The following is a 16,307-nucleotide window of genomic DNA, read 5'->3' on the forward strand; positions in this document are numbered from 1 at the left end:
CGTCTGCCACCGGCCCTTGATGGCATCCAGCGCTGCCTGGAGGGTTTTGACCATCCAGCAGGCCGGGATTCACTCGAGCTCGAATCGAGGCTCTGCGTGGGCTGCCGCCGTTCAGGTGGCCACAAACGTGGTGGGCAATGTTGCAAAGCGAGCGGCCAAAGACTCCATGACGATTGATCCGCTGCGAACCGTGGCCAAGGAGATGAAGTTTTTGACTGGCAACATTCGCAAGCTGCTGGGATCAGGCCACCCAGCCCTCGATCGAGTTGCCAAATATTATACGCAGGCTGAGGGCAAGCATGTGCGGCCACTCATTGTGCTGCTCATGTCACGAGCTACACATTTGTGTCCCAAGAGCCCCCGCGATGTAGCTCCCGAGACGTCGAGGGGCATCGACACGTCAATATCCCCCATGCAGATCCTAAGCGACGTCAACCCAATGACAAGCTCGACGTCGTATGAAAGCGAAGCGGCCGAGTCGGCAAACCTCGACATCCTCCCAAGCCAGAGACGGCTGGCGGAAATCACAGAGCTGATCCACACGGCATCTCTGCTACACGATGATGTCATTGACCACTCTGTGTCGAGACGAGGTGCGCCGTCGGCCAATCTGGAGTTTGGCAACAAGATGGCTGTCTTGGCTGGAGATTTCCTCCTGGGCAGAGCATCTGTTGCGCTGGCACGACTACGCAACGCCGAGGTGGTGGAGCTGCTGGCCACGGTTATCGCCAACCTTGTTGAGGGCGAGTTCATGCAGCTCAAGAACACAGAGCGCGACGAGCGCAGCCCCAAGTGGTCCGAGGAGACTCTGAGCTACTACCTGCAAAAGACATATCTCAAAACCGCCAGTCTGATTTCCAAGTCCTGCCGGGCGGCGGCGCTTCTCGGCAATGCGGACCAGCACACCGTCGAGGCCGCCTACTCGTATGGGCGGAACCTGGGCCTTGCATTCCAACTGGTGGACGACATGCTGGATTACACCCGAAGCGGGCAAGACTTGGGCAAGCCTGCAGGAGCAGATTTGGAGCTGGGACTGGCCACGGCACCGCTGCTGTTTGCCTGGAAGCAGATGCCGGAGCTTGGAGCCCTCGTTGGGCGCAAGTTTGCCCAAGAGGGAGACGTCCAGAGGGTGAGTTTTTACACACAGTGAATAGTAATCAGACAAGTGACTGACAAACGTTATAGGCTCGTCAATTGGTCCTTCAGAGCGACGGTATCGAGCAGACCCGAGCCCTCGCTTACGACTACTCTGAAAGGGCGGTTGCTGCCATTGCCGATTTCCCCGACAGCGAGGCCAAGGATGGCCTCATTGAAATGGCTCACAAGACGATCCAGCGCCAAAAGTAACCGATCACATGCATTACAGGTCAGGGAGCTGATAAAACACCGCAGCAACCTGAATACAGACCACGTGGGGGGAGTAGACCAACATACTGTTCCGGCGTTTGTACCATTATTCCACTCTTGGGCAAAAAAACAGGGTAAATATGTAATGAGAAGGGAAACGAAAAAAAGGCATGAAAAAAGAATGGGAGAACAAAATGGGCATGGTGTTTGGATGGAGAAAGGGGGCCATTTACACTTTTTTTTTCTTTTTTCTTTTTTCTTGTGTGAGAGCAAGGAGCCAAAAAATATTACGGGATTGTTGAATCACCACTTATAGGGTACACACATGCAGATGTTGTTAGAAAGGCACACCAGGCTATTTGATTTGCAAACAAAAAAAACATGAAAATAAGAAGGACTACATGGGTAGGCATTGAAAATTACACAACTGAGAGAGGTATTTGAAATGGATATCTTCTGATTGACGGAGGCGATGATGGGGGTGTATGATGGTGGATGCCCAAAAAGGAGGGGGAACAGGAGGCCGGACTTTTTGATAGATAGATCAGCCAGTTCGTCAATGGGACAGCGATAGATTAATGACTGGACTTGATTCGTGCACGCTTTTAATCCCGTTTCCATCGTATTGCATCCATTAAGGTGCCATTCGCTTCTGAGAGTGGAGAGAAGACGTGGGATCTGGTGATTGGAGGCGTGTACGAGTATCTCTGTATGAGTCCAGATGCTCTATGATACCAAATAGGTCATCCCAGTTTCCCGCGGCAATGTAGTGTTCATCACAGCTGTAGCTACTGCTTTTACTACTTGGTATCGAATAGGGGAATAAAAGTAACAAGGTAAAACGCTCTCAATTCATATGCCTATTCGATCATCTCGACATTGGGGGGGTATAATAGTACCTAACATCTAAAACAAAATAACCATCTAAAAAACTCCTAATCTAAGTCGTGGTCCCCATTTCCGACCTCTTCATCAGCCTAACTCTAACGCCGTTAATCTGGTTCTTGGGCGCCCCCTTAATCTCCTTGCCCTCCGCAGTGAGCATATCCATCTTCTCCCAGCGGCCGGGCATAGCAGGCGCCGCTGGTGCCGGGGAGCCGCCGTGATGTACAATCTCAATTCCGTTGATCTGTGATCCTGTGCCCAGCTTCTTGCAGCCGTTGTAATAGTATTTCCCCCGGGGAGCCTGGAGGTCCTCCCCATTTGACCCCGGGTCGCACACTATCACCACTCCGTTGATCTGATCAACTCCAGAATCGGCTTTGCAATCAGAATAAGAAGCGACGTCCCAACGTTGACCAGCAGCGTCGATCATGTACGGGAAATAAGCCGGAGGGGCGCCGGCGGCAGCCCACATGGCCGGCGCCCCGATGGCATAGTTGGTCGGAAAGGGTTGCATGTGCGGGTGCGGTGTGACATAGGATGTCATCGACATGGGCCCCGGTGGCATGTTCGGCATATGGAAGTTACCCTGATCCAGGGTACCATGTAGCGGGAGGACTTGGTCAGCCTCGGTGCCGTGGTGCATGTGTGTATCTGTGTTGGGTGTCATGGTTTGAGAGATCTGAGGTATGACGATGCTTATGCAGCAGGAGCTTTATTCCGTTGGTGGTGGGATGAGAGGCTCAAGCTTTATTTCTTCGAAGCAAGCAAAAGCCGAAAGAAGGAGAAGAGGAGACGAAAGGTTTCGTTAATGGTTGAGGGGATGAATTAGGAGGAAAGGGTGATGGAAGGCTGTTGTGAAAAGACGAAGACATGCTGGGTTCTCTGCCTCATATATAGTCAACTCCAAGGTGCTTGGAAGGTCCCAGGGTCTCGACCTTTCCCGTCATGACCAAGGCCTACTCTAGCCATCCTCTCCCCTCTTTTGACATAGATCACTGCCTTAGCCGACCAATGTCTCACAGTCAGGCAGACAATCGCCATGGCGTAGACGCCCCCTCCTCCACGGCGCCTATATGGCCGCGGCCCATTGGACTCGTTCATACTCGCACGATGGACCACCAGTTAGCACTAGCCAATATGATGACATCTCCTGCTAAACTAGGAGCGATCGGGGAGGGCGGCTATCTTGTCCGACTAGCTGGTGTGCGAATCCGGAAGAGTTGGCAAAACAGTCTAACCCCCCTTTCCCCTCTTCCCTCAGCTCTGATGACTGAATGGGCCACTCACTTGCCCTATAAGCAAGAGCTGACATGATGTTTCGTGCCACCAAATTTGGTGGTTTCTCAAACCTTGGGTGAAGCTTCAACAGGATGACTGGGCCAGACATTCACCCCTCTGTGCTGGACTGAGGAGGACGAAAATATCCATCTCTCCGTATATGACACTCAGGCAGCAACGCTAAGCACATACTATCGAGAAACTGGCAGAAAACAAGAGACGACTGAATGCCGCACAATCTTGTCAAGGTAAAGCGTGAACTGCAAGCCTGGGGATCCTTGCACACACCGGCTGCGGGAGGCACACAAGACAATGACAATGACCCAATGCAAGGGAGAATCTCTTGCAAAGCAGCCCGAGATAGCCATCACTAAACGGGATCTGATGCCGGTGTGAGTGCGCCAGATGGTGAGGCTGAAGTAGGCGTGTACGCTAAAAGAAGCAAGGATGCGCAAGTAGACTGCAAGCTGAGGTTTGGAATTGGGCTCGACTCGAGCCACGACAGCATAAGGTCGGGGAAAGGGAACAACAGGTATACCGACTGCATCGTGATTCGGCATGATTAACCACCAGGACAGAAATCCCTCTGCGTCTTGGTGTTCGTATCCTGCTTTCTTCGCTAAGAGCACGAGCACATCCTGTACAACCTTGCACTCCTACATCGTCATGATACGCGCCCAGCTCGAGACAGTGCCACCCACTTGGGTTACAAACCAGTCCCAACAGCCATCATTTGTGAGCCAGTTTTCAGGTCCAAGCTAATGGCTGCACCCCTGGACGTTGGGTTGACAGAACCATCCCAGATATCTCTTCCCAGCGCATTAACACGTGTTGCCATACCACCTACCTTGTTCCTTGATCAACACGTCCAATGGACTGTTCTAGCCTATCGTATTGGAAAAGCACGCATAGCTGCATATAAGGTGAATCATTGTCATTGGCCTGCCCAGGAAGCATGTCATTTCAAGCAGTCCGCACGCCAAGGGAAATCAGTGGCTCCCCGGGTGCCTACGCGGAGACTCTAATATCACCGACAAAGACCGTAAGATGGGTATGTATATAATCAGGCCGGCACTTCAATACTGCTTCTCGCCGAGTGATACCCCGTCCTCGTACGTGGTCAATGGAAATAACATGCTGCCGGCATGTAGTTTATCATTCACTCTTCATAGCGGGGCTGTGCGAATCGGGATGATATCCGTTGCAGCTAAGGAGACTTTGCTGTCGTGAAAGACGCCCATTGGGTGTAGTGACAGTGATTAGGCCGAAAGGACGGCCCTGTTTATGCGGGGAACGACCGATTGAGGCCGTACTAGCAGCAAGTTGGCGGCGGCAAGGGAGACTTCCCCGGTTTGGTGGTGTGTCCCAGTGATATATAAGTAGACCACGCTCACACGGGCTTCATCTCTGGCCCTTCCTCACCTGAGACGTGGCTGAGACTGAGAGCCTGATCCATCTTCCAACCAGGCACCACTGCCTCGTATTTGGGCCATAGACAGTTGGGCAACAAAAAGGACCGTGAATGGACCGGACCAGAGACTTAGCGTGAGCGTGCTTCGTACTTCGTAGACGCGCGGAAGACGGCACTTTGCAAGCTGTTTCGCGTTAATTATGCCAAGGCGTCTATTGCCTGTCTCCAGCCAGCCTCGGGCACATCGTCTCGGGCATCTTCCAGGGATGTAGCGAATGAGCTGGACGGTCGTTTGCATGAAGCTGCTCCGCAACGTTGGTTGTTGTTGGTCCTAAGAATAACCTTGAACTTAGCAAGTTAGCAGCACTCCGGAGCTGTAGATGCTTGCATTAGCTCAACCATGCAGAACACGTGGAGCGTCTCCTCTCTTTCTCGTCTTATGTAACAATTCTCGGCTCTACGGCACGACTCCTCCGATTTGCCTTTCTCATCTCATCTTTTCGTTCTGTTGATCCTCGTGATCACCTTAGTCAGCCTCACTATCACACAACCCACGGTAATCGCCCAGATACTCTTCTCAGCCACACTGTGTGGCGCTTCCAATAAGGACCCTGATTCCATCGCTGATAATGCCTCCACTAGCCGTTCGCTTATCGTCAATCCCGACACCGCCGAAGTCGTTCAGCTTTATCCTCTTGTCGCGCCGTCTCGAGTAACTGTTACTCGATCAAATGCTGATTGGTCACGCGCTCCGCGCCTTCAGTCCCAAATGGCCTGGTAATCTGATCTTCATCCTCGCTCTGGCCCATCGGACGAAGCCGATAAGGGTGGAGATTTTTTTTTCTTCCTCCCTTTGCTATCGATCATCCGGGTTCTGCGAATCCCTTCATTTTCGCTAGAGAAATTTTCTTCTTTTTTTGCCTCCCGAGATGTGAAAATTTTGCAACTCTGCTGAGGACCACTCCCGACAAAGAAGCTGCGGAGTTCGTAACGTAGATTGCCCGTAGAGAATGGAAGCAGGAGTAAGGAGAATACTCCAGAGTAAGCGATGTGTGATACATCTCCGGCCCCTCTTATCTGGCCTTTCGCCCCAGCTCATCGTATCCCACGATAAGGCCTGCCAGCCACTATCCACCATATGGCTTAGACTGCTCTGGAGCGTCATCGGCTCCGGCCGACGATGCGGCTTGCATCGCCTGGATGTCCCGTCTCTTTGCCTCCTTTCTTATTTCTCTTCTTTACCCCTCCTCATCCGTAGTTTGTGAAGTTCTCGTGCTCTGACTGTGCACCTCGCTTTCTTGTCTCTCATCGTGAAAGGCCGTTTAGGAGAGCGGTCTCTCATCCTCGGAGCTCATCTTAACTCGCACAGGCCTAAAAGACTAAGCCGTAGTTGTCGCCATGACCGTCACGCACACCTCCAACGTCGGGCCGCTCACCGTCCTGGTTTCGACTCGAGCCGTCCTCACACTTCCAGACAACTCTCTTGTCCTCTCTCCGGCGACCATTTGCATATCTCCCGAGCTTGGCAGAATTGTCTCCATTCTGCCCGAGATCCTTCCCGCCTCGGCCTTTCCCCCCAGCGCTACCTATGTAGACCACTCTCCCAAGCTGTTGCTTCCGGGTCTTGTGGATGCTCATGTCCACCTGAATGAGCCTGGCCGAACAGAGTGGGAGGGATTCTGGACCGGAACTCGAGCAGCGGCAAGCGGTGGCGTCACCACCGTTATCGACATGCCGCTGAATGCCATCCCGCCAACGACTACTCTCCAGGGATTCGAAGAGAAGCTTAAGGCCAGCCGCGGCCAGTGCTGGGTAGACGTAGGCTTTTACGGCGGTGTCATTCCTGGGAACGCAGACCAGCTGAAACCCCTCGTAGAGGCTGGTGTTAGAGGATTCAAGGGCTTCCTCATTGAATCCGGCGTCGACGAGTTCCCTGCCGTATCCGCCAAAGATGTGGCATTGGCCATGGAGACACTCAAGCATGAACCAACCACTCTGATGTTCCATGCTGAGATGATCCCTCCCATTGCCGATTCTGTTGGTGACGCCGTCCTAACGTCTGATCCTCCTGCGGCACCCAAAGGCGAATTGACCGCCTACAGCACATTTCTCGAGTCGCGGCCTCCTTCTTTCGAGACCTATGCTATCGAGGAAATCCTTGCGCATGCTCATATTGCTCCCTCGCTGCACCTCCATATTGTCCACCTGTCGGCGACGCAAGCGATTCCGATTCTCAAGGCTGCTCGCCAGAGGGGAGTTAACATCACAGCTGAGACTTGTTTCCATTATCTGGGGCTATCAGCCGAAGAGATTGAGAAGGGTGACACGAGACACAAGTGCTGCCCTCCCATCCGTGAGGCTAACAACCGAGACGGCCTTTGGGAGGAACTGGTGGCCGACGACTCGTGCATTCGTACCGTCGTCTCTGACCACTCACCTTGTACACCTCAGCTGAAACTGCTGCCCGACCACCTCGAGAGACCTGCAATTCCCCATTCTGATTCGGGTCTGGATGTCAACAGCCACAAGGACCTGCCACCAACCAAAACTATTGCCCGCGGTGACTTCTTCGCCGCTTGGGGCGGCATCTCCTCCGTCGGCCTCGGCCTGCCTATCCTGCATACCGCTGCCAAGCAGCGCTCTGAGACATCCAAGGCACCAACCATCATCGACATGGTCCGCCTCTGTTGTCAAGCAACCGCTGAGCAGGTCGGTCTCTCTCACCGCAAAGGAGCTCTCAAGGTTGGAATGGACGCCGACATTTGCGTTTTCGACGATACGCACGTCTGGACTTTTACTCAGGGCGACATGCGCTGGAAGAACCGCTGTTCGCCCTGGCAAGGCCACAAATTCACCGGTCGGGTCATGGAGACGTGGCTTCGCGGCCGCAAGGTGTTTGATCTGGAGGCTCCCGGCGACGGCTTTCTCGCTGCCAAGCCTTTTGGCGAGTCCATCACCGAAAAGAGAACTTTGTAAACGATACGAAACGCACGATTCTATGATTTTGTCAATGCTTTTGATTTGGAGCTGGGGGACATGCGCATGAACGAATAGACGGACGAGGTAGATGGCATATTCAAGTGTGAGCGGGCGGGCGTTTTTGGCATATTGCGTTTGGTTTTCGGCATACATGCATTTGCACGTACATGGTTTGCATTTGTTATGGCGTAGAAAGCAATGTTGAGATTTGTGAGGTTTATGGCCAGGTAATAGGTAGTAATAACATTCGATTTGATAAACCAAGTTGAAGTCAAGAGTGCAAGATCCGATATACATTCGTATAGACTGCGAGACAATTCCTACTTTTGTTACCGAGTGCAGTCAAAGAATCGATGCCTCACCGCACTTGTTTGTGGGGTCTGGAGAGAGGCTGAGATGCAAGGGAGGCGATTCTGGTCCATCATTCGTCGATCATGTCTCAGTGCGAATGGCGTCAACCGGTAGCGCAAGAATCTGACGATGTGATTTGTCGAGAGATCGTGGCTGACAGACGATGGGATGCTGGAATGGACAATTGAAAGGTTGCAGCATTAGAATATAACGTTTGAGATTTAACGTAATAATGTGTGTATGTTGGTCGGTGGTGATGCGTGAGGGATCACAGCAGAGGTGTCCACGGGCGGTCTTCACGATTGGTACTGTAGCCTTCATCAACATATGGAACATTGTATATTAAGTGATATTTCTCCCTGTCTAAATCTCTACGTTGTACCCCTTGTCCATATCATCTATGCTGCCAGCTACCTGGACTGAAGTGACTGCTTAATTGTTCTAAACTACTTGCGCCCTTAAGGCGACGTCCATAAGGTGACTGAGATTGTTCATAGCGTCCATAACAACATCCCGACCCGTGGTAAAGGCCCATCTATGTATTCTAGCTCGCGACAATTCTTGACTACAAAATGTATAACATCCCGAAACTTCTTCCAGGTGCGACATGATAAACTAAAACGGAATAAAACCGTCGGATACATAAAGAAATTGTCGCCAAGATGGAAGTCTGAACTTTATAGCGATTGTGAAGTTGTTTCGACAGCAGTGTCGGCACCGCTACTGGCGTTGAGACTGGCGTTGAGACTACATGTAGCAATTGCTTCCTTCGCCGAGTGAGCCTTACACTTTTTATGACGTTAACCTCACCCATCCAAGGCTGCGACTTCACCCAAATATATCATTTATTTATATTTGTCTAGTATCTGCTACTATAGATATATCTACCTAATATCTTCTACTATAGCTATATCCCTCTAGTGTCTACTACTATAAATCTATTCTGGCTTGTTTTTATTCTTTCATTCTTGTTAACATCCTTCTTTAATCGAAAGATGACAGCATGAGTGTAAGTGCAGGCGCTCCTCCGCCTCGCCATCACTCTGTGAGCGATGTGAACGGATTGCGAAACTCCCCTCTATCACTAATCATTCCTCCCCTTCTCTCTTTTCTTACTCCTTTCTTTTCTCCCAAGCCTTATCAGTTTCTTCCCTCTAGACCTGATACTTGGCCCGCGATAGTCCCCACCAGTTTCGAATAGCTACATGTACTGGACGGTAAGTTTATATCCTCAATCATCCTTTGCCTTGTCTCCCTGCTACTTCGGCCGCCTCATACGTTCAAACATCTACGAGATCACCCGGGTTCGGGGTTTGGTATATCCTCCACCGCCAACACGCTCATAGCTGAGACGGCTAGGGCAGGATCTATAATAGATGCTTCTGGGTTGTAGTCGTAAAGATCTTGACATAAGTCAGCCTCTGGCGGCTGCAAATCGGGCAATGTGATAGGCGTCTGTTGTCTGCTTCTCTGTGTCTCGGGCACGCTTTGCGTAGAGATTTGAAAAGCGGTCCGAGGCACTTTTGCGGTGTTAATTCGCTGTAGCGCCATTTATTCGTTTTCTATGCAGTTTGGTGAAGTTTAAAATAGATCTTGCTGCAGAGAAGAGAGACCGTATGTACAAAGAGAATAGAAACGGCGAAAGTGTGAAATGCGGATAATGATAACGAAAGGTTGGGATTGTTGCTATTTCTTCTAGTATCTGTTATATAACCACTATCATTTTCGAGGTGATTGTTAGCACACGCTTACTACCATCAAATCGTTTCATATACGTCCTACAGGCTTTATTACTTTATGATACCTTATGTTCCCTTAAGCCATGATTATAATTATGTTAATCCCTGCTACCAATTGTTTGACATTCAGAAACAATCACCTCGCCAGTGAGTTCAGCATTGTCGATTCCGACCATGCACTAATAGATGCAACTTACCGACCTTGTCTTAACATGCTTAGACGGCTGCATGAATTCGAGGCCCAGCATCTGTGGCAGCCGCTGCCAGCCGTGGAACAGACTGCCAACCTCCGCTCAGTTTTATTTTCCCTTTACCCCCGATTCTAATGACGCGTCTCTCTCTTCCCTCGCTTCACACTTCTCTCTTGTTTCATCTCTGCACCTGATTTCGCTCGCCTCTTGACAGCCCTCGACTGGCCCAAGGCCATTCAAAATGTCGGCCGCAAAGATTGAGAAGAAGAAGGTCATCAAATTCGGTGTGGAGGATCTCAACCTTAAGTCGGATGATCCAAAGTACAGTAATGGAATAAATTGTGTCCTCATGTATTGGGCACGGGCAACCACACTCGAGACTCACGAACAAGAAGAAATGATCGAATACCTGCGGAACCACGACTACTATATCGAGCCTTCTGCTAAAGTTGGTGTTGCTTCCCATAAATTATACCGCGCGACCATGCAAGCGTACGATGCCTTTGGCCTTGAAGGATTGTCGAGACCGGTTTATCTCATCTTGTCATCGCTATACTTTGATTTACCGGAAAAATACCTCCAACTGATTCGAGATCGTTTCGGTTCCGTCGATATCATCAATCATTCGCAAGAGTATTGGAAGGCGATCAGCAAGTCAGCCGTAGCCACCAATGCCGCGACGATCCGAAATAAGGACGAAGAAGATGTCGCTTCTAGAACCGAAGAACAGGTAGCCGTCCTTGACCCGGTGCGCCAGGCAAAACAGAGTGTAGCTCTCGAGGAAGCCAAATGCCCTCGAGCACTCTCTGACAATCCGGCCGTTGAACCTAAACGTACACGACGAGCAACCGACAAAGGTGGTTTTGATATTGACCACGTAGTCGCTGGCATCAAGTCGTCCCTCGCCATCCAACGCTTCGTTGATACTACCAAGCCCGCCTCGACAACAGCCGAAAAGCCGCGAATGACGAGCTCCGACCTCCTCGAAATGAAGGAGGATGTGAAGATTGCCAAAGACACTGCGATGAGAAACGAGGCCAAGATTGATGCAGCCAGCACCAAACTCGACGGCTTCATTTCCGAGATGCGTCCGTTTATGACTGCCTTCGCAAACACGGCAGATATTCCGCTGCCAATTGAAATCGTTGACGAGAGCGACAATGACAACCACGAATGAAGATTTTCGCCACGATGGATGACGACATCTATGACTATTTTGGTGAATGCAGGATTTGTGCAAACACGAAGTGGGTTTTCTTTCTTCTTTCGTCTCATCACTTTGGTTTACTGACCATATTTACGATATATAGGACTGAGTAATGGGCTAGATTAGAAGTCTCATTCGCAATATCCCGGTCTTTGGGGAACTGGTTAGCCGGATTGAGATGGAGAGCTTGACTATGTGCGATATAAAGTGACGAGAACGAAATGATAGTGTAGGTTGAGTCGAATTAGCAATCTTTAAAGGGTTGTGTTATGCTATCCTAAGTTAGTGTTGACTAAAACATCTCTTTGTATTACGACGTCTTTCTATCTTTTTAATATGACCGCAGTGACTAGATTGAAATGCAGAAGAAATGTCTTTATTTAACTATTACGTAGCTATCCGCTGATATTGATACTTTCTCTCACATTTACTAAATACATTTACTATTAACTGATGCTTCGAATGAATATCAGCTTTGATATACCTAGCAGCTGTGACCAGTTGTCACCCTTTATATCACAACCTCTTCAGTTTACCTACAGTTAATGAGTAATCACATGATTTAATCCTTATTACCATCATCAATTTCTCCTCCAACGTTTTTTTCTTCTTTCTCTTCTTCACTTCTCAGCGCGTTTAACGCTTCTTTTCTCAAGGTTAAAAAAACCGCCACAAGATGGGAGAGGCAGTTGCTGAGAACGCCGTGACGGAGGCGATCAATAATGAAGACTTGGCAAACTTATTATTTCCGGATCCTGTCCCACTCCTTGAGGATCTACAATCCGAGGGCAGCTATGAGAGCTTATACATAGATGAAGAAGAAGCTATCACCGAAGACACCGCTGAAGAAGAGGCTTCCAAAGAGGATTCCTCTGAAGAGGAAGTAGTCCCAAGACCCCGAAACGCAAAAGGAAAACGCGCTGCGTCGTCGAAACCCCCTGGCGATCAGCCCCTTGACAAGCGTCCACGTCAATCCACTACTGAAGAAGAATTCGACATTGCCACGGTGGTGGACGCTATAGAAAACAACCCATTATGGAAGATGAGCCACAAGGCGACACTATGGGAGAAGTATGAGAGTGGTCTGAGACTTCTGTTCGAGAGGGTGGTCCTCATGGAAATTGAAGCTCGCGAAGAAGGGAAGAAGAACGAGGAATTCAGAGAGGAGATGAGAATGCACCCGGAGGAAGAGAAGAAGCACTGGAAGGAGATGAAAGAACATTGGGAGGAGGAAAAAAAATACCGAAAGGAGGAGAAGACGCATCGGGAGGAGATGCGGAAGTTTATGGTCGCAATCTCCAAAGCCTTTGGCGTGACAGCGCAGGCCGAGAAAGAGTAAATGTTCGCAAGACGGGCAGTTGATTTTTGGCTTGAGGGCTTGAGATTCATGGATACAGGGCATTGGAGTTTGGCCACAGTACTAGCAAGCATCAGATCACGAAGTTATCCTGGCGACGAAGATATTGCCAAAATTTGGTGGCGGGAATTAACTGCCTAATCAACTCATAATATACAGAGGTTCAACATCTAGTATACACTTTAAGAGAGCAGCTATGCGGTAGTCCAAGTTTGGCAGATATCTAACGTTTACTGATACAAGAAAACAATATCGATACTAGAAGCATGCAGCATAAAACCATGGTTCATTCGGTTAAAAGCTTTCTATGAGCTGTTGGCTTCGACGGAGGCGTGGCATTTGTCTACGCATTCATTATTGCAACCAGGTAGGGACAACCTGAAAGTTCTGGTGACTTCTTAGAATCTAGTTTAGTTTTACTTACATAGAGCCTACCTATACTAAGCTTAGCTACTGTATAGTAAAAACAGGTAGAAGAGAGTAGCAATACTAGAAGAGAGTAGCAATACTAGAAGAAAGTAGCGATACTGGAAGAAAGTATAAGTCAGGGATAAGGGATAGGGAGACGGCAAAGAACACAGGTACGAGATGCTGATATTTATGAAGAAAATGACTGAAAAATTGGGCAAAACCACAAAGAAACCTTAGCGACGAGGATATGGCTTCATTTGGGGACTTGGGCGTTTACGGGTATAGGAAACTGCAGTCAGCTTATGACATTGATGGGCGGCGACTCGTGAAGTCTTGGGGACGAAAACATACATTAGTTTCTGGCGAGGAGGTTTGGGGTTTGCGAATATAGGACATTGAGGTTCGGTGACAATACTAGCAGGCAATTGATCATGATATCGGGAGGATACTAGGGAATCATGGATACACGACATTGAAGTTCGGTTATGGTAGTCTTGCCATTCGTCCCATCTATGTCACCACACAGGATACAAGTTTAGAAGAAATCATCAAAGAACCCATTTCCTGCTTCATACATTGCCATTTATCGCGATATCCCATGATGCTTTTCTTTACCTAACTAACTTCAGCAACCGTGTATATCCCTTCTATTATGATCCAATCACCGACAACAAAACAACTTCAACATCAGTCATAGCATCGTCGACGCCAAATCCTCCCGAACCATTCACCGCGTCACAGACATTACCAAGACTACATCACCGTGAAGCTCATCCTCTGCTCCTTCGGCTAGTCACCAACGCCGGATCCAAACGCCTTCCCTGCTCCCTCTTATACTCAGTCTCCCCCTCCGGAATCCTCCACCGCTCATAGTAATACAACTCCGGCATCCTCGTCTGCGTCTGCTCCTCCAACTGCGCCTCTCCATCACGCAAGCCAACACCCGTCTCTATCAACGAAGCTCTTCCCTCAGGGTCAATAGCCTGCCATCCTTCCGGCGATGACCGGCGAGAGACCACCAAGTCTACATCTTCAGCCATAGAATACGTCGCCTCTACAACAGCTCCCCTGACAGCGCAGTAGAACGACGTCGACAAGTCAGATGCTTTAGCTAAAGAGTGGACTCGGTCCATGGATGTGCTGTAGATGTGCATGACTGCATCTGGCCGCCAGCTATCTTGTCGTGATAGATGGTGCCATGTACATGCTCGACCAGACGAGGAATCGCACTCCTCGACCGGATTGATCTGAAGTCCATCGACTTCGTTAATGGCTCCGTACTGATGGGGCCGTCCGGGGAGAGGCGTGTTTGCAGAACAAGGCATGGCATTAGTGTGATGATATGGTTTTGGGAAACGAAAGTCGAAGAATCGAAGATCGGGGCTGCAGTTGTTGCCAGCTACGAATCGCTCAGATCCGTATACTAGCAATGAACTACTGGCCTGATACGGCTGGAAGCCATCACGATACAGGACATCGTGGGCTGAAGGAGTTCGTAAATCTGATAGCCTAGTATCACATATTGGAGTTAGCTGCTTGAATAGAGACTCTGATTTTGGACATGTTATCGTCTCGTATCTTACCTATGACTTCCGTCGTCCCAGGCACTGAGCAGCAGATTATCATTCATCCTTGTAACCGGCTGAATAGCACGAACCGTCGTCTTCTCAGCCGATCTCTTGGAATCCGCCGAAGCATTGCCACTAATCCTGGAACTCATTGCTGCGTTGAAAAACTCAATTCCACTGGGCCGCATCTTGGCCCATCTCAAAGGCTCGGTGCTGCCACCAATGCTGCAAGCAATCACATCGTTGGCCATGAACTTGGCGCTGCGCAGAAGCGAAACCTCGTCAACGGAGCCATCTTTAGCCACGTCGTAGTAGAGAACAGGTTTCAGTGTTGCCTCTTCGGTATCGGAAAGGTTGTAAAGCGTCAAGACGGAGCTCCTGCAGCTTGCCAGCAACTTGGCGTCAGACTCCCACTCGGTCCATGAAATCGCTCTCTGTCCAGGAGACTTTCGGCTTAGGGGCACTCCGGATGGGTTGTTAGCGTCGTGTGAAGGAATAAAACTCTGAGATGCGTCCGATAGTGTCTCATCCCCGACAGACAAGAGCTGAAGACTTCCGTCAGCCCTTCCAACAACCACCTCTGGGACCTGCTGGCGCTGGATGAGGCTGATTGCCGTCACGTCTCCCGTCCCAGCCGCATATCCAGTCTCACGGCCTCCCAACTTGCTCCAGCTATCTGAGCCCTTGCTGCTCACGCCCTTTCGTCGAAGAATCAGATTCTCTCCCGCGCCACACGCCAGCAGCTCCTCCTGCGTAGACACAATCGTCGTAGCGTCAATGACGGAGTGAAAGTTGACAGACTGCCTGCTCCTAGGAAACTCCCTCCTCTTGGTCCGCGCCGGCGGCTTTTCTCCATACACCGTCAGATAGAACCCACGACTGTCCCAACACCGGTCGAGATACGTCAAGCGGTCTGCCACGGCATTCCAGCCCGTTAAAGCGCCTAAGGGGATGTTGATGGAAGGGAACTTGGCCCTCACGAAGCTGCGCCATCCGCTTTGGTTGATGACGGCATGGGCATGTCGCGATGCGCTCGCCAGATGAGCCACATCGCGGGCCGTGTCCAGATGCTGGACAATGTCGAGAATGAGATCGTCTGGGAGACTCCCCAGCGATGCCACGTCCATTATGATTACTGTTCAAGCAGTCTCATAGAGAAGTCTAGATTATGTCTTTTGTAAATGCAGAAAAGCAAGAAGAAAATAAGAAGAGGAAGGAATATGCCGCGTAATTATCATCTACTGCATCCTTATGGTCGTCCATTCGTTAATCAGCTTCAGTTTCAATTTCCATTGCCTCATGGACGCATTTTACAGCCCTTGCAGCGATGATGATTCATCCACTAAAACTTACTAAGACTTGACGGTGGCGCAACAACTTGTATCCAAAACGTGGCAGCCACAGTCTGACTCACGCCCAGGCTTCTATTCTCTCCAGGGTCTGCAGGATTTTAAGCCAAAACCCCCATCATGACTGGTTTAGAGAGGGAGGAAGAGAGTCATTAGGATCATGAGGGGAGATGCATGACTTGGGCCAGATGAGAGGCTGCCTGCAAGGCGTAGCTTAGCATATGCCTCTAGCGG

At 50.0% G+C, this 16,307-nt stretch overlaps 6 protein-coding genes across 6 annotated transcripts; 4 read left to right on the plus strand and 2 right to left on the minus strand.

Moving 5' to 3' along the window:
• Positions 1-19: 19 nt before the first annotated feature.
• M431DRAFT_83707 (hypothetical protein) lies at positions 20-1,347 on the plus strand (the record flags this gene model as incomplete). The annotated part of the gene is made up of 2 exons (XM_024923342.1): positions 20-1,129; positions 1,186-1,347. 2 exons carry the CDS (start codon positions 20-22, stop codon positions 1,345-1,347), a joined length of 1,272 nt encoding a protein of 423 aa, XP_024775700.1.
• A 940-nt stretch (positions 1,348-2,287) lies between these two features.
• On the minus strand, positions 2,288-2,899 carry M431DRAFT_481484 (hypothetical protein; the record flags this gene model as incomplete). Its single annotated transcript, XM_024915959.1, has 1 exon — positions 2,288-2,899. The coding sequence occupies one exon, from the start codon at positions 2,897-2,899 to the stop codon at positions 2,288-2,290; it is 612 nt and encodes a 203-aa protein (XP_024775701.1).
• Positions 2,900-6,051: 3,152 nt separating this feature from the next.
• On the plus strand, positions 6,052-8,161 carry M431DRAFT_507692 (hypothetical protein). The gene has a single exon (XM_024919004.1). It carries the CDS (start codon positions 6,320-6,322, stop codon positions 7,895-7,897), a length of 1,578 nt encoding a protein of 525 aa, XP_024775702.1. The 5' UTR covers positions 6,052-6,319; the 3' UTR covers positions 7,898-8,161.
• Positions 8,162-10,422: 2,261 nt separating this feature from the next.
• M431DRAFT_83003 (hypothetical protein) lies at positions 10,423-11,358 on the plus strand (the record flags this gene model as incomplete). The annotated part of the gene is made up of 1 exon (XM_024923252.1): positions 10,423-11,358. One exon carries the CDS (start codon positions 10,423-10,425, stop codon positions 11,356-11,358), a length of 936 nt encoding a protein of 311 aa, XP_024775703.1.
• A 706-nt stretch (positions 11,359-12,064) lies between these two features.
• On the plus strand, positions 12,065-12,727 carry M431DRAFT_4939 (hypothetical protein; the record flags this gene model as incomplete). Its single annotated transcript, XM_024917177.1, has 1 exon — positions 12,065-12,727. One exon carries the CDS (start codon positions 12,065-12,067, stop codon positions 12,725-12,727), a length of 663 nt encoding a protein of 220 aa, XP_024775704.1.
• Positions 12,728-13,926: 1,199 nt separating this feature from the next.
• Positions 13,927-15,851, minus strand: M431DRAFT_4940 (hypothetical protein; the record flags this gene model as incomplete). The annotated part of the gene is made up of 2 exons (XM_024917188.1): positions 13,927-14,665; positions 14,740-15,851. 2 exons carry the CDS (start codon positions 15,849-15,851, stop codon positions 13,927-13,929), a joined length of 1,851 nt encoding a protein of 616 aa, XP_024775705.1.
• Positions 15,852-16,307: the final 456 nt, after the last annotated feature.

This window comes from Trichoderma harzianum (assembly GCF_003025095.1).
Source record: "Trichoderma harzianum CBS 226.95 unplaced genomic scaffold M431scaffold_5, whole genome shotgun sequence".
In the NCBI taxonomy this organism is placed as follows: Eukaryota; Fungi; Ascomycota; class Sordariomycetes; order Hypocreales; family Hypocreaceae; genus Trichoderma; species Trichoderma harzianum.

What these genes read in the sequence shown, in the direction of transcription:
- M431DRAFT_507692 (XM_024919004.1), top strand. Translation starts at nt 6,320, where the DNA reads ATGACCGTCACGCACACCTCCAACGTCGGGCCGCTCACCGTCCTGGTT.